Source organism: Thalia democratica, chromosome 9 (genome assembly GCF_965202585.1).
Source record: "Thalia democratica chromosome 9, ktThaDemo2.hap1.1, whole genome shotgun sequence".
Lineage (NCBI taxonomy): Eukaryota > Metazoa > Chordata > Thaliacea > Salpida > Salpidae > Thalia > Thalia democratica.
In genome coordinates, this window is record NC_139173.1 from 10,815,646 (window position 1) to 10,834,166 (window position 18,521).

The following is an 18,521-nucleotide window of genomic DNA, read 5'->3' on the forward strand; positions in this document are numbered from 1 at the left end:
AAAAATTAAGCTAGTACAGTTACTGTGATTTATCATAAGCAAAATAAGTAAAATGCCATAAAAACAACAGTTTTTAGTTTCATGTTTAATAATATTCGCTAAAATAAAAAATTCAAACAATCAAACAAATGAATATTTCAAAGCAAAAGAAAACAAAACAAATTGCTAGTGAACAAAGTAAATAAATATTTAAATTAGTATATCAAACCTTCCAACTGAAAGTTAAAAAATGTCATGTCAGTTTTTTTCTTATTTTTAAATCAAAGATCATAATTATTAAAAACTTGCTATGTATAAAACTATGCAGTTTATCGAAACTAAATTTTGTAACGACATTAACTCCTAAACAATTTGTTTAACATTAAAAAAAATTATCAATCAAAATTTACAAAGATTTTGTAAATATAATAAACTAACTGTTATTTACTCATGAAGCTAATTTACTAAATTAAAACTATTTAAAAGCTTTTTTATATTCAAAGAAGTATACAAAAACGTTATAAAAGAAAAGGTATTGGCATTTACAAGTTATAAACAAAAAAAAAATTTGTATCCTCAGCAAAATATATTACACGTTTTTGAATAACATATCGAAGCCTTTGCCATTGAAATGTTGAACTTTAAGGCAGTAAACCAGTTAGCATACAATGTGAAAAGGGCTAGAAGTATAGAGGATTAAAAAAAGTTAAGCTAAACAAAGTTACTCCTATTTATTAATCTATTCAGTGCTATAAAATAACTTGTAATGTTGTAGCACCTCCCCTTCTAAGTACAATTACTTTAAAATTACGGTAAGTTTAGCAAACGTTCAATATGGCTTGTAAAACTCTTAATCAAACGGATCAGCGACTTCCGTAACAAACTCATCATTAGTTACCTTCAAAAGCTTACCGATTGATTTAGTTAGGATAGGGATAGTTCTGCGGCCTGTTGTTCGAGTTGGGAGCCTGCTGGTTGTTCTGAAACGGCAGGAACGGCGTGCCAGACATCGAACTAGCCGACTGCTGCAGCGCCTGGAGGATCGACGGGTCGAAGTACTGCGGAGGAATGGCGGCCGAGTTGAGCTGGTCGGGCCGGATGGCCGACTGCTGAAAGTTGGCCATCAATCCCGCCTGGAACAAGGTCTGGATGGGCAGGCGAGGCTGCTGCATGCTCTTGAACAGCTCCATGAGCATGGCGCGCTGCGTGGCGTCCTGCTGAATCTGCTGGGCGACCTGCTGCAGGTTCGGCTGCATCATCTGCTGCTGGTGGAGGGCAGCGGGGAAGCCCGGCATGACTCGGCCGGGCATCGAGAAGCGCTGGCTGGCCGCGAGCTGGCTCTGGAGCTGGGCGTTGGACCCAGCAGCTATGGACGGATTGAAAGCGATCGGGGTGCGCGGAGACTCCCGCCTGATTTGCTGCCTCGGCGGCGTCGAGTTGGTGCTTTTGAACATCATTTGGGCCCTGCTGGCAGGACTGATGGTCTGCTTCTTGATCGGGTTATTGTTCCGCATAAACTCTTTTACGCGCTGAGCTTTATCGTTAGGGGAAGTCAACCTGTCGACTGAAAACAACAGCGACTGCTGGCTGACCTTGTTGTGCGGTAGTTTGGGCATCTGCAGGTCTTCGCTGCGCTCGATCGGACGAGTTTTTTTGGGAAGAGCGTACTTTGAGTCAACGAAACTCTGGTTTGGCACCCTTGAATTAGACATCAACTGACTGTGTTGCAACTTTTGGATTTCAAGCGGGAGATCTTTTACTTTTCTTTGTGAAACTTGGGAATTCAAAGTCGGCGCTACTCGTTCATTAAACCGAGGATGATGGTGATGATGATGGTCTAACTCTTTCTTAAAACTTTGGTTCAAACTGGCATCTACTCTTTTGCTGAGATCGGATGAGTTGGGATTTTTCAATACTTTGTTATGTATATGAGAGTAGTTGGTCTTCTTTTCTGGCGGCAGAGCTGTGCTTGTTGGCCGCTTGCTCGGCATTGGCGATTTGCGCATTTCGTGAGGTTGTGTCGTGCTCGGCCTACCAGCTGCACGCATTTCGCAGTGCGGGTGCCTCCTGTGTAACAAACCAAACTCGTTTGCAGGTGATTGACAAAGATGTGGAAGCAAACTAGAGGACTTGTTAAGAGGCGACACTTGGTGATTTTTAGAAGAAGAATGTTGAATTACGTGCTCACTCAGCTTATTTTGGTAGAAGATTGACTGTTTGTTTCCAAAACTTTTGCTTTTATCTTGGCTCGTGTCTTTAAAGTTATCATTGCTAGGTTTTGTTTGAGTTGTTCTGGCATGTGTGTTGAACGTTGCTTCTTTTTGAGCTTGTGTATAGAACTTCGTATCATAACTAGTTGATTTATGACTAGCCTCAAAGTTTGGTTCTTTTGCTTCAGGCTTGGTCAAGCTACCTTGCTCTACGTTTTTATTTGATAAATTCAATTTCGCATCTAAAAGAGAGTTTTTTCTACTATGGCCTTGCTGCTTTTGAATCGGTATTGTCAATGAATCACTTCTTTTATGGAACAAACCACTGGAAATGGTGGAGTTAGCTGGTTCATGATTTTTGTGATCAGAAGTTAGTGGCTTGTAAGATGATGCAGGAATAGAAAAAGTTTTCGAATGATTAGCTTGATAAGGCTTTGAGGAGTTCCCGTTTGCTGCCAACGAAGGAGACGCCGAAAGTGCAGAGCTGCTTCTCAAATGCAAATTGGTTTGTGAACCTGAATCTGCCTCTTCAATGTTATCACCTGCTTCCTCTCCGTTTTCTGATTCATTGTTCAGTCTTGACTCAGGGCTGTCAACATTCTTTTTGGTCCTATGTGAAGCTAAAAGCGATGCTGGCCTGTAGTACGTCTTGGACGATTGTGAGTTTTGCTTGTAGTGTAACTTGTTTTTATCGCTTGCATGGTGCTTTGATAATTGTTGAATTGCTTCAGCAGACGACTTTACAACTGGTTTTAAATGCTTAGCATAGTTTGTACTGGAAGGTTTATAACTTTTATCAGAATTGAACAATGCTTTTCGATCGTTTTCGGCAAAAGCAGATAAACCTTTCGAACTAGTTGGATAATTTTTTTGAAATGAATTTGATACATTTTTTGTATTCCGCATACGGTCAAAATCTTGTCTAGAGTTTTGCAGTGAGGAACATATATTTTTCTCCAAAAGTTGCTCATAAATACTCGTACTAGCAGGAGTTTTTCCCGAAGAAGCTGTACCATTAGACTTTGAAAACAGCCAGAAATCCGCATCCCTATTTTTATGCCAAGTTCCGTTATGTCTTGGCACTGTAGCAGCTTCCCAGCTTGGATAACTCTGACCAGCTAATCTTGCATCTGGAATATTACTTTTCGGTTTGCTTCTTTTGACTGTTAGATCAAGAGGTTGAGAGTAATCTATTTCTATGACATCTTCCTCTTTTTTCAACAACTTAGACGAATTAGCTTTGCATTCCGGAACAAACTCAGTTTTAGTGTAGGCTGAAACTTTAGGTAGACTGCTGGAATTGTTAGAAAAGCTCGGTGGCGGTACAACTTCAACAGGGTTTTTGTTAGTTTCTTGCACTGGTACCACATCTTGCTTTTCTATGGATTCCTCTACGTACTCCTTTTTAACATCTATAGTTTTTTTGATGATTTGATTTTGAGTTTTTTCATTTGTAGAAGGTTTTATGGCTGGTTTCTTTTCATCTGAGTTTGTTTCAATTACATCTAGTTTGCTTTTTTCCTGCGATCAAAAAAACTCATTAAAAACAAAATTACCTATAAGTGTGAATATATGAAAGTTTATGACTATAACACACATTACAAAAACTTTTCTACAATGACAAGCAGGTTAAAAAGAGAAAATATTACATGTACAAAGTAATTATTTTTGGTATTATAAGGTATGTAAAAAAGAGCTTACTTGTTTTTCCTCACAGCTTTGTAGTTTTACAGGCTTAGCTGTCAATTCAGTTAGCTTTGGAGGAGATTTACGAGGTCTGCCAACAGGCCTCCCTGCAGTTTTCTTCCCTATGCTGCCATAAGACTTCTTATCGTTCTTTTCCGACATTTTCGAGCCCCTCAGGTTTGGTGGTGAAATTTTGTCATTATCACGCTTGAAGTTTGACTTTTCAACCAAATATTGTGCAAATGGCAATAATAACCTGTAGACCATAATTATTGTACATAAATGATTAAAAACTGGCTATACTACTTAAAAATAAAAATATAACAAACTTTTCGTATATTCGTCTGGTGTATGTGGCAGCACTGGTACTATTAGGGTTAGCACCCATACTCAGAAATATCTTTTTCCAAATTCTGTTTTGTGTCACCTGTTTAATAGGTTGTTTTTAGAAATTTGAAATAATAAGTTATATCAAGTATGTTGAAATACTTACAACATCGAATCCACCTTCCTTTTGAACTATCAGGTAAAACTTGTGCAGGTCAACTGTAAAAATGATATTTGTTAAGTACTAAAAACGTAAAAAAGTATTATAATTAAGCTTAAAAAAAGTTATATATATATTAATAAAAACAAATTATATAGTAATCTTAATTATTGTACCGAAGATTACTGTATAAATTGTTTTTATTTATATTCCAGTGAACTTGTTTCACTAGGATCTTTTGTTAGCAAACAATTAAATCTATATTTTGAACAGTTATATATATATCACAATTTTTTTTTTAAATTAATTTCAAAATTCTTTATTTTTACTTCAATGATACAGCAGTATTATTTTAAATCTACAACATATGACTCACGTTTTTTGAAACCGAGCACGGGAATCTTAAGAATTTTAGTTCCTCTCAATTTCATGAACTCGTTGAGGAACTTGATGAACGACTCTTCGTCGCTCTCGTTCAATTCTGACAGCTTCTCGTTGAACTCTGGGTAATCCTCGCAGCTCTGGTCGGAAGAGGAGGACGAAGAGGAAGATGAAGGGGAGTTGGGCGCGTCGTTGTTCGAGGAAGACGACTCCGAGGACTCCAGGGTCAGCGACAGAGAACGCTTCCGTTTTTTGCTGCTGTTAATCTCAATGCTCTTGCTGCTCTGCGACTTCAACTCACTTTTTAAAGCGTTGTCGCCGCCGAAATCGAGCAAGCTGTTCTTCAAGGCTATCTCGAGATCGTGCGAGGAGTCTTGCCGCTTTCTCTTGCTGCGCCGCAAGTCGTTCTCGCTCGGCAAGTTTTCCGTTTTTGATTTTTTCAGCAAGTAGTTGTTTGCCGACGCCGTCACATTGCCGTTTGAGCTCGTGCGCTTCCTGCTTTTCGACTTGGCGGCAATGGCTCGAGCTTTTTCGAACGAGTCCTGGTACATGGCTGAGGAATGGAAGGACGTTTGAGCCCTGGCTCTACTGCTCTTTCTCCGTTCCGCGTTCAGTAGCAGTTTCTGTAAGTAGGGTAAAAGTTAATAGACTTAGCTGAAAAGTAAAAACTAATACCATACAATTTAGCAAAGAAAAAAACAAGTATAGAGTTGTTAACAAAACTTGATAACCAGTAGAATTTTATTTTAAAACTGACTTCTGAGTTGTTTTTAGTGTAGTTCTTTGGACGAGTAAACTTAGAAGAATGCTTGCTCTTTCTCCTTTTTCGAGGCCTTCCTTTGAAAATCGGTGCTGTTGATAAAAAAAAAGTCACAGTCAAAACGTCAAAAAACCAACCTAGTTCATTTAACTTATTAAAAAATGTCAAACTTACCGAATTCCTCGCAGACGAGCTGGTGCTGCAGCATTTCGCTGAACTCGAACTTGGTGCGGCAGTAGACGACCTTCGTGCGAGAGCCCACGGTGAGGCAGTGATCGGGGCTGGCAGTCGAGGCGAACCGCGCCACCATCGAGCGAAAGCGGCAATACTCGGTGTAGTGTAGCAGCTTCACCTGCAGCTTGTAGTTGAGCTGCCGGTAGTTCACGCAATCCACGCACAAGTCTATCTGGTTATTGATTTTGTAGAACTTCACGTAGTCGTCTGGCAGGGTGCGCGCGGGGCAATTTTCAATGTTTTTCTTGATGGCGCTCAAGTTGAAGTCTAGGATTTGCTGTAACAGCAGCCTTATGTGATCGGTGAGGTTTTCATCGTCTTTTTCGTTGGCTTCTGCCGCCAGAGTGACAGTTTCGCGCAATGCCAACAAAAGCTCCTTGTGTTTTTCGCAACCTATTTCAATAAAATACAACATACTATAACAACAATACATTTATTACTACCATATCTAACGTCAAAAAAAAAAAAACGTTAAACCAATTTTATAACTGAAATAATAAATGATTGATTTTAAAAAGTAAGTGGTAGCTACCTCAAAGAATTTGAAACTTTAATCATGTAAGGCTTATAAACCGCGAATAATTGTACTTATTTTTTGCTAATAATTTAATCTTATTTAAAAACTCGAGTTTGTACTTTAAAATAAAAGTAATTTAGCGCTTATATAATGAAACTAGAGAAGATAACAAAATATTTAATAAACTTTAGCTTTCTGCTACAAACAACCAAAACTAAACTTTTTAGAAACTTTATAAATGTTATACTTTGTATGTAGTTTTATCAAAATGCATAGTAACTTTTATTGTCTACTTTAAAATTTAATTTAAGATAAAAAAGCAATAAACTTATTAACATTAAAACTGTATCAGTAAATGTTTGGTTAATAAAAATATTGAAACAGGATTGACAAAGGAAATTACAAAAGCTAAATTGCAGCAAGAAATCCTTATACCCACATATATTAAACTTTTTAGCAAGCTTGAATGAATTGCTAGCTTTTTATTGTTTGAACTTAAAATTTTTTACAGATGTAAAAATAAAAGTATTTAATTTTATTTTGGAAAAAAAACTACTTTTATAGTTTGTTGATATTATTTACTTAACAATTTTTTTTAAATTGTGGTTTTATAAAAAAAAATATTAAACAAATACTCTGCTTAAGGATTAAAAAAAACTAAATATATAAATATTAAATTTAAAATAAAGTGCAAATCATACCTGAGCTCAGAAGAATTTTTTGTTTTTCAATGTTAACTAAAGACATGTCTGGTGATTTCCTTTTCATAAACGTAGACGAAAATTTAGGGGAAAACATGTTAATTGTAATCTTTTTTTCACGAGGTGTGCCCTTCTGTAATGAGAATTTGTTTAATTTAAAAATAAATATTAAAATAAAAAAATTGTACACTAAACTAATTAGTTAAAGATAACTACACTAATATTTAAACTTAACTATAAATGGAAATATAAAAATTATGTATCAGAAAATTTTTGGCTGGTTAATTATAATAATCACACTAACCGATGCTCTGATGATGGGTGACGAACCACATTTGACGTCAGCTTCGAGCTTCTCAAACGCAGTGCAGTGCAATGGCTCGATCAGCCACGCTTGTAAATCGCTCGTCCTCAAAGTCAATTTGTCTTGCACTACTACTAGTTCATCCTGGATTAAAACAAAACATTAAAAAAATTATTTATATCAAAAAATAAACTAAAGGATTTATAATGCTTTTTATGTAAAAGGTTTATTTCGTGCATAGTTAACTTTAAACGCTGAATAACTGCAGTGAAAATTTTAAAGACTTTAATTAGCATACTTTTGGCTTCGGAAGCAAAACAAGTTGTTTCACAAGGTGGCGACGCGGAGCAGAAACTTGAGAGTTACTTAAACTCGTGTAAAGATTAATCAGTAAACTAACACGTTTGTATTTGCCAGACATTACGTTTATTTAAGTTCAAACAATGCAAAATTACAACACTTGTACACATACTTTTAAACTGTTTTCTACAAATGCTTTATGGTTTTGATTATTGTAAGAAATGTTTCGCGGATAAATTTAGAAACACTTATTGCAATTTAGGTAGTTAAGTTTTTAAAGTACCAACTTGTATCATACTAATTTACTTTAGTAAATCACATAATTTTTTTATTACAACAACTATTATACACTTTTTTTTAACAACCTTTTGTAAATAAAAGCAAATAATAAACTTAGTTTTAAGGCAAAAACTTAAAAAATGAAATATTTGCATGCCAAAAATTCCAACAACCGTAAGATGAATGTTTTAATATTTAATCCGCCTAAGCCGTTAAATTAAAAATATATTCGAACACTACAAAGAAATTTTAATTACAGACATAGATACTAAAGGTTATACATGTTTAAAAACATTATGCACTAGATAAACTATTCTGTTGATGTTGAAAATGAAAAGCGAAAATAAACATATGTTATTTTTCGTTTGCATATACCAACCAATTAAGCAAAGCTATATAGTATTATATAAATTAAATATCAAACTAAATAGAGTGTTATCATTTATTGTTTTGTTAGAGCTTGATAATATTTTTTGTTATGCATTGCGCAAACTTTTTGTTATTTCAACAATTTACTGAGAGCATTATTTAGGTTAAAATACTAAAAGCTAAGGCTATTACTACTAAACCATAAACTTAAGAGTATAACTCTATAATTTGTACCTTTTAAAAAAGGATTAATTAGAAAAAGTTTAAAAACCGTCAGGGTTTAAATCATCACCTACTTATCAAAGACACGCGGTAATAAAAGAAATTTTTAAAGAGTAGCGATTGATAACAAAATTAAACGACTGCTCACTCTACAGCGCAAGCCTTTTCTCTTGGTTGCTCTAAAGTTTTTAGAGTGTGATGCTTATAAAATCGCTATAATGTAGTGCAGTTGCATAAGTAAACTATAACTTTTAATACAAATAGAGAAAATAACTAAAAATTTATAAGTAAGTATTAATGTGTTAATTACCAACTAAAAGTCTATTGATTATTTTTTAAAACTTAATGTTGCTCTTATAAGTATTTAAGTTGTATAAAGCTCAGTTACTAAAAATAGTTCTACCGGTATGAAACCTTCAGAAAACTTGAACTGTAAATAAGCAGTGTATGACGTGTTTTAAACAAAATCATACGATTTAGGTGAAAAAATCAGCTTGACTTTTTGAGAAGCAGTTAAATTATACTCAATTAAGTTCTTAACAGTGACAAATGTTTAACAATAATTAAATTTCTAGTAAATTATACAATTTTGTGTGAACTTTATAAAAACTTTATTTAACTTTTTTTGAAAAACTTTACCAAGTATTTTTTATGAAATAAAATTTTACCTATAAAAAATATTAGAAAAAATAACTATAGCTTAAATAAAAACTTATCAATTTTTCAAAACATTAAATCTACAACCAAAAATAGAACGTTCACAATCTGTTTCTAAAAATAAAGTCTAAAAACTTTTCAACTTTATTAGTTTTCTTTTTTTCCTTGTTAAATATTTTAAATACCACAAAATTTTAACTCTAATTTAATTTTTATTTTTGTTCCAAGTAAAGAAGTTTAAATGTATTTTTACATTAGCAGTATATTACTAATTAGTTTACACCGAAATACCAAAAAATAAATTTTGGTATTGAAAACTATTTTGTTATTTTCTTAACAACAAAAAAAGCACAGTGTATTGCAAAAAAAAATTTTTAGACACTAATCTTTTAATAAGTGAAAACTCATTAAAAATAAGAAGTTAGTTCTTAGTACTTTCTTATTCACATCCGCAAGCAAAAAAAAAACGATTGAAAAACACAAAGACTCGTGACAGAGCAGCATGTGTGCTGGTGAGAAACAAAACTGCTGATGAGCAATTTCAAATCAGTCGAGTTTGCAATTTAGTCATGTTTAGCAGAGTTTCATTTTGCCTAATGCAACCAAGAATATTACGTTTTGCCGGGAAAACTTGGTGCAATAATCATGTTAATAATACTTGTAATTATAACTTTAAAAAACTATAAACTATTAACGTAACAAAGACTTAAATTTTTTATAATAATTTACACTTTAAGTCTTTGTTAATATAAAAGTATATAATTACTTTTAAGTTATAGTTACAAATAATAAAAGCTTTTAAGCTGCATACTTTAATAAAACTTCCTATAAAAATTTACACTTTTAATGCAATATACAGCTTAAAGGCTTATATCAAATATCATTAAAAAAAAAGCTGTGATATTTAATAACATACCAAACCAGCTCAATTTAAGCGTATAAATAGCCATAAAAAAATTCCAATAATAAAAAGCTTTTTAATGTTAAACTAATTCTAGTAACTTTTTTTCAAATACAACACTGTCGGAAAATTTTCCTAAAAATAAAATTTCTATGCTATTATTCATTAAAATTTTTCTAAACTGTATAATTTCAATAACCATTAAAAACAAAATGATTGAAAGTATGAAAAAAGAATTGAAAATAAAACTTTTACTACTTTAAAATATTAAATTATTAGAAATAAAAAACAAAACTACAGTTACATGAAAAAAAAAGGTTAAACACAACAAACTTCTTTAAATCGACTGTGTAAAAATAAATAAAATTGTAAGACTAATCTTAAACGACACACCCAAGTATTTTAGTTTATAGGTTTAATTTAATTTAAAAATAGAGTAAACTTATACGGTTTTAGATAAAATAGGAAAGAAAACAAGTTTAAGCAATTAGCGCTATAACACTTTTGTCAATTACTGATATATTTATCAAACATTAAAAAAATATTCCAAAGTATGATTGCGGTAAAAACATGAAGTCATATGATTGAACTTTAAACACGTTTATAATTAGGTATTGTAAATACTAAAAAATTAAAAATTTTCACAAAAACTTTATTATGCTCAATACAATTTTAAATTGACAGTAAAAAAATATTTTATTTTTATATATTTAATTTTTTATTACACACATCAATCATATATCTTATATTCATGTGCACTACACAAACCAGGATATGAATTATAAAAAAATAAATAGCAATTTAATCAGCAGAACCCTGCAATAAACCAAAGCCGAGTGTGCTAAATAGAATTTAAACGAAAAAATAAAATATCGATTTCCTGACAAAAGAAAGAATAAGAGCATGACAAGCAAGCGGCTTTAAAAGTGATAAAAGTTGCAAAACAAAAAAAAAAAAACGCCGCATAGATGTATTACACCTAATCGCTTTTAATTGAAGCGAGCTTGAAGGAGACGATATAGTTCCTTTGGTAGCAGAAAATAATTGGTTTAAAAACAAAGTTTAGTTTTAAAGGTAAATATTCAGCGGCGTATTAAATACACGTTACGCACAATTTTAAAGCAAACTCCTCTGGAGCAATTAAAGATAAATTCTTCTCATGCTTTTATTTAGGCTGAAAATATCAAGCTCCGGCGAGCTTTGTGCACAATGAAAACTTATAATGATATAATTTGAAGCTAATGGCGCATGAATAAAAAACAACTGCAATTAAATTTAGCCTGTAAGATGAGTTTATCGTTTGTGCCAAATCTAATTAAACGTTTAATAATAAACTGTAGTATGATAGTTCAGGAAAAAATATTAGGTCGATAAAGGAGTTTTGCTCACGTTTAAAAACTAAACAGAAACTTTCAGATATTAGTATAGCTTTTTTTTAGCTTTGTTAATCTTATAAGTTAAGTATTGAAATAAATAACTAAACTGTATTTAAGTGCTTAAAAATTTAAGGAAATTTAAATAGCAGTGTTAAAATGCAATGTTTTAATTAAACTAATTTTATTTGCAGATAAAACAATTAAAAGTTAATTTAGCTTCTTATGTTTAAATAAGTACTAAAATAAACCTTACAATTGTAGCGCAGATAATAAACTTTAGATTTCAGTGCGACACAAAAGTACTATACTAAGCATAACGATATATAGAAAACTCAGCAAGTTTTATATTAAGTGTTACAGACGTAAACGTTTTAATATAAAACGCACGAGGAAATTCTATTAAAAATACTAAACTGAATTTAACTAATTTGTTAATTGTTAAACTTTTATTTAAAAAAAAAGTTTTAAAGGTATAAAACTGAATTTAATATTTTTGTTAAAGTTTATGAATTAAATTTTCTATATCAATGATATAAAAAAATTATCTTCAAACAAATAGCCAAACATAGCTTAAGTACATTATAAACCCATATTAAATAAAGTTTACTATTAATAATTCAAATATGTACTAAAGCAAAATCAATATTTGCTTAACAAGTTGCATCACTAATTTTATTACTAGTAAGTAGTTTTAACTGTATATTTTTCTAAATGCACATAACTTTGTCAAAAAATATAAAAAGGTAACACAAAAATAAAAACTTTGTAAGAAATTTCAAAAAAAAAGCTATTATTCACACAATAAACATGACAATTTTTATTTGAAAAGGTTTACGGTTATAAGTAACAATTTTTTTTCAGTTAGACAAGAAACAAATCAATTTTTAAGCAAAACGACACAAAACATTTTTAGTTTGGCTTTTTTCCCAATGGAATTTGTTTCTAAAAACAATAAGAAAATACATTTATTTACTTTGCCGCTGTACGCGTAAGAGAGAAGAAATTATGTGTAACTTCATTATTTACACGATTTATGCTCTACATCCCATTAATAACTGATATTGTGGTGTGAATAATTCGGTTGAACTAATCTTTACGATAAAACAATAAACAGATTTAATTAATAATTTGTTTCAAATTTAACGCTTACAAACTAGTAAATATTCTTAAAGTTTTTAGAACTAAGATGTGTATAATTTACTTTTAGCACATATATATATATATATGCATGTAAAACAAAAAAGTATACGACATATAATTCTAATAATAAGATATTTTCAACTTTAGTATTATATAATCTCATTACATAATAAGATATATTAGTTTTAAAAAAGTCCTAATTAAAACACAGTGACAGCAAAACCTAAAAGATAGCAAAATTATAATTACAATGGATACTTATATACTAACTTAATTTGTTACTTATAGTATATCAAAAAAAAAAAAAAACATCTAAAATTATTTTAAGTTTCTAAAGAGGGTTAAAAAGTACATAAACTGAACTTTATAAAGGTTTTAAAACAGAACAGAAAAAATGCAATAATGTTTACAACAATTATTTTTGAATTGTTCTTGAAATTTAATGACAACAAATCATTATTAAGCAGAATAGAAAAAAAGGTATTATTTAGAAAAAAAACATTTTTTTGTTCATATATAAACGTAAAGATTGTATTAGTAATGCAAGTTTTATTTACAATAATCGAGAAAGATATTTCAAATTCAATAATAATAAAGACGTATACACCTTTACATCATTACAACTCTAACTAAAATTTATTAAACTTTCCTATAAATGTTATTAAACACTTATATATATTTTTTTATTATTATAATAATGTATTAAAGATTTATCAAAATAAACAAAACATTTTTTTTGTTTATTTTACTTTAATATACATAATTGACAACTAGTGTTGCAATTAAACATTTAAAATATTTTTCCTATTAATGCAATAAATTACAAGTTTAGCCAAAAGAGTATAAAGTAACTTCATACCACTGGAAAATTTTATGACTGCAGGCAAAAACGTTAATTACCTTGTGTGAACTTGGATTAATGCATACATACTAATAGCGTGTTGAAAATTTATAAATATCCACTTAATTTTAAGAACTTTTGAAACCATACTACACAGTTGTAGGTCAAAATTTTCGAATTACTCTCCGTCATTGTTATAATTTGTATGGCAAATAATTTTAATGACTTTATTGCCAACACTTGAGTTTTCAAACAAAAGCGTTTCGATATTGTAATAGCACAAATAAGACAAGAGCTCCTAGAAGTTGGTTCAAAGAAACAAAGAAGAGCAAAGAGCACGATGAAAAGGTGCAGTTTATAAGCAAATTCAGACATGATACAAAAGCGTTGAATCACAAAAACTAATATATGAAGGAGTAAAAAACTAACATATGTTAAACTTCAAATGGTCCATTTTTCTTCGTTAAATTATTTTATTTTTGAGTCTTGAAATTAAAAATTTTACACGTGCACAGCAGAACATTTGTTATTAGTGTCAAAGGCTTATCAAAACAAAATACTGTTTTTAAAATTTGTTCAAGTTTGTTAACCTTGTGTAAACATGTATATAAAGTAGCATTGAATAAACGAATAAAGCAAACGAATACAAAACTGGTGATTATAAAAAAATTATTAACCTTGTAACGATTGATTGTTTTACAGGCTGTAATAACTTTCGTATTAATTGAATTAAAAAAACAAAGGATTAAAGCATACATTGCAAACAAATAAACACATCCATTTATATAAAAATATGTGTTTAAAAAGTTATTTTAAATAAAAGTATGTACATTCCTGTAAACAATATAATAACGTTACAAAAGATTAAGCTTATAAAATACTCCTGTTATCACTTTAAAGAAAAGAATAACCTATGTGTAGTACAAACCGATTGACCTCAAACAAAAACGAACAGTTTTTAAAGTTTTGAGAGCGAATTCATAAAAAATCATAATTGAAAAACAAAAATTTATCAGTTTTTTATCCTTATAAAGTCAATTTTTGTTTCATTTTTAAGGAAACTTATATATTTATTAAATACACAATGCTCGAAAAAGTAAAAGGAAATTTTTAGCTTATACTTAAGTAAGATGGGACTTTGAAGCGAGGCAGTAGAGCGGAAATCAAAATAAGATGATGTTTCAAACTATCAAGTATCATTTGTCAAAGTAGTCTTGTATAGCTTTAAAAATAACGCAATTACACAGTTAAAATTAATACATGGACTTGTAGAACGATAAAAATTATCAATCACATACAAACATTGAAAATTTTATTTTATTTCTTTTTACTAATGTTTTAAATGTTATATAATTTTTTTTTTTAATTAACGTTTTATAATTAATATTATGATAAAAAAGATAAGCATTTTTACGACAAAACTTACGCTTTTAAAAATAATGTTTTAAAAAATGACTAAATGTTTTTTTTTAAATCAATATATAATGTGTAATTTTAATATTAAATAAAAAAAATTATGCAAATGAAGAATAAAGCTGTAACATGTAGAATAATTATTTTTGCAGTACAACTGTTTCAATGTTTAAGTTGTAACTAACTTGGTGAAAATGCTTTAAAAAAATTTGTTTAGAATTTAACATGAAAAAAATAGTTTGAAATCTAAAGATATAAAAACATGATTACAATGCATGTATTGCAAAATTTATTATATTTTTTATAAGCTTATTTAAATCAAAGTAGAAACCTTTAACACGAAATTAGTTTTAAAACCAAATTAAAGAGAACTTGTAGAGAAGAAAAAAAAAATTAAGAGTAGACATTTAACAAGATTGAAGCAGCTTTTTAAAATATTTTCTTAAAAATATTATACTTGAAATAAAATATTTCCTACAATATTAAAAATAGAATAGGAGTAACTTTGAAATATATTATTTAATAAAAGAGAAGTTTCGTTTTTCTGTCAAACGCTAAGATAAACATGATAACAACTAAACGATTAGTTTAGCAATAAAAATTAACTCTAAAACTGTATAGGCCGGTTTTGAGATATAAATAAAAGTTTGTAAACTTACAATTTTACAGTTAATGCTTTGCACTAAATACATTTATTTTAATCAAATATAATCGTAATTAAATAAAGACTTAAAGCATAAGAACCGCTTGTATAAATAAATTTTACAAATTGAAGATAAAACTTTTTAAAAGGATTAAAATTTCGGGTTAATCTTTTATAGCAAAAGTAATAGTCAGAGACAAAACAAATGTAATGAGAAAGTCAAGGAGCGACGAAAAAACGATTAAATTCTTTCCCTTCCACATTATTCACTATCGTGATATTAGTAGTTGTTCTCCTTCTAGGAAGACAAACTGCATTTTCCTTAAAGATGCAAGTGAGCTTTTGTTAACTTAAAAGAAATTGTTAAACCAACGAGCTTTTCAAACAATAATCAAGTCATTTACATTGACAAGTAATGAATTGCCACAAGCAAATTTATCTGCTCTAGTACTTGCTATTTTACATTTACACCAACATGATTTATTAGAACTTTTTCACGTGAAAATTTAATAAACGACAAAGAATTTATTATTGATATATTGAAAAATACAAAATTAAAACTTTTAGGCAAAATTTTCGGTAAAATTACAACATAAAAATACAAACATTACAAATTTCCAGTTTTTGTTAAACATTTAAGAAAATTTCATTTAGTTTTAATTAATCTTGAGTCATTTATAAATTTAATTTAGTAGTTTAAAAAAATCGAAACCGTACTCAAACCGAAAATGATGCTTTTACTAGCTACTAATAATACTGTTATCGTTACTGAAATTAAACAAACAATGCCCGCAGGCTGTACTTTAACATTTAACAAGCACAAAACGATTTGCTGAAGTCAGCGTTTTTGTTTTTATAATTTTCGCTCATATATAACACAAAAATTATTGTAAACATATTTTAAACAAACAAGACATACTTCACTAACCTCATAATGCCTGAGCGGAACTAGTGAACTCAAACTTTTTTCAACTTACTAAACAGAGTTTAAAGTTCTTATAGATTAGATAATATGTTCATTATAATAGATTAGTAAATAATACTTCTATGGATTAGTTCTACTCTTTTTGTTGATTTTTGTTACAAAAACTGCCTTTTTACTGTAGTTTTGACTAAATGAAATTTAAGTCAGCACTTAGTAGTTTCACAGTGTTGTACATTACACAGTATGTAAACTTAACTTTGATATAAGTAACAATACTTATAAATAATTAAAAACAATTATATTACTTCAATATAAACAGCTTAAACATGTTGTGAACTATTTTTTGTGAGTTTTGCAAAAATAAAATTATTTTCAACTTCTAACTAGTAAACATATTATGATTTAAATACTTACCTTTCCATGTTTGAATGTCCTTCCATCTTCAGACATTTCTGGTAAGTAGTAAAGCCTTACAAGAGCCAAGTCTTCATGGTTTGATTCATCGTACCATAGCAGCATTAGTTGACCGACACATTCTGGGTAGTCTTCGCCAACTTTAGCAAAAAATGTGTCTCCAATTCCTAATATTCTCTCAAAATACCTTGTAGTAGCACATTGGCCAAACTTTGAGTTGTAGCTAGAAATTGACCTTGAAAACCTTCTCGGTCGCACACTTACATTTTCCTTGTAGCTAGTGTTTACATTGACTCGCTGAGTGATTCCATACTGAAACCGGACACCTTTGTAGAAAAAGTATGAGCCATGTTGTCCGCAGCTTGGTCCAACCCACTAGTTATTTTTTTTTATTGTTATCATTATAGTATTTAAACTAAATTAACCATGGTATAAAACTTAAAAATACAGAAGCATAAGTACCATAGGATATAGCTTTTGTTCTACATACTAAACAAAAAAGTTTGTAATAAAAACTTTTAAGTTTTTGAATATCTCCTTTTGAATCTATACTAATCAAAAAAAATTAAACAACTTTTTTAAATATGATAGAGAATAAACATTTTTCCACCTTTTAAATACAAAGTTACTTTAAAAATAATAAGAACACACAGTGATAGCAACAACTAAGGATTACAATTTAACTGTAATTTTTCAATAAAGCAAAGTTTCTTTCAATTTTATTATGCTAAGTAATTAAGATAAAAGAGCTTTACATACCAATAATGTTATGAAAAATTAAAACTAAGAATACTGATGTATTTATAAAACACAAAATAAATGTTTTAAAATAAGCAGAAAATAAAACTTTAACTTGATTTTACAATAGTTTACAAAAATTATATAGTGTAAGTATTGATTAGCTAAATTTTAATGTGAGTCATGCTTTTTTTTCTGCAAAAATATCTATTTAGATAAACTTTAATTTCTACTGTACAGTATTTTTACAACAAAAAATGTATAAAACATTTAACTTTGTTTAACTGAATAAGTTGTACACATTATACACAACTATTTTTATAATAATTGAACTTAAAATCAAAAGTGGATATATTTTGCATTAAACATATATCCTGTTGTATTGACATACTTTAAATTAAATTTTAATGAGTCATAAACAAACAAAAATAAACTACCTTGACACTTAATGAGCTTTGCGAATTTTCTGTCTTTGAATTTGTCATTTTAATTGACGACTATGCTTTTGATAATTTTCAAAAGTAAAATTTACCTTTGAGTTTTATAACTTTATGATGAAAGCGAACTTTTTGTTCAGCTTCATATACGTTTTAACTATTTAGCTATCTGTAAAGTATTATTAAAACATATCATTATTTATCTACTAGTCCTTAAGAAGTTATTGTTGAAAACAAAAAGTATAATTAGAAAAGTAGCAAACAACAAACTTTGTTAAATAAGATTAAAAGTATCTTTTAAATACTTAATTAAAATAGTTTAAAATAAAAAAGCAAAAGTAAATTTATAATAGCTAATTAAATGTAATTAAGTCTAATGCATAATAAGAAGTAATATTTGAACAACACTACAACTTAGCTTTATAAAAAAATTGTAATAACACATAACACTTTTTATAAGTTTCAGTTACAAGATTTACATATTAAGCATTAAAATAACATCAAGAAGTAATAAAATAAATATAACAATCTTTTTATAACTTAATACTTTAATAATAAAACATTCAACTGTCTTAACAAAATTTTAACACATAATTTACTTTGAAAT

At 29.3% G+C, this 18,521-nt stretch overlaps 1 protein-coding gene across 1 annotated transcript; it reads right to left on the reverse strand.

The window, feature by feature from the left end:
- Positions 1–517: 517 nt before the first annotated feature.
- LOC145843822 (uncharacterized) lies at positions 518–18,068 on the reverse strand. Its single transcript, XM_082951060.1, has 11 exons — positions 17,915–18,068; positions 16,740–17,114; positions 7,260–7,403; positions 6,956–7,088; positions 5,678–6,130; positions 5,501–5,595; positions 4,739–5,366; positions 4,369–4,421; positions 4,205–4,302; positions 3,891–4,131; positions 518–3,710 (listed from the first exon to the last, which is right to left on the reverse strand). The coding sequence occupies exons 1-11, from the start codon at positions 17,960–17,962 to the stop codon at positions 900–902; spliced, it is 5,079 nt and encodes a 1,692-aa protein (XP_082807186.1). The 5' UTR covers positions 17,963–18,068; the 3' UTR covers positions 518–899.
- Positions 18,069–18,521: the final 453 nt, after the last annotated feature.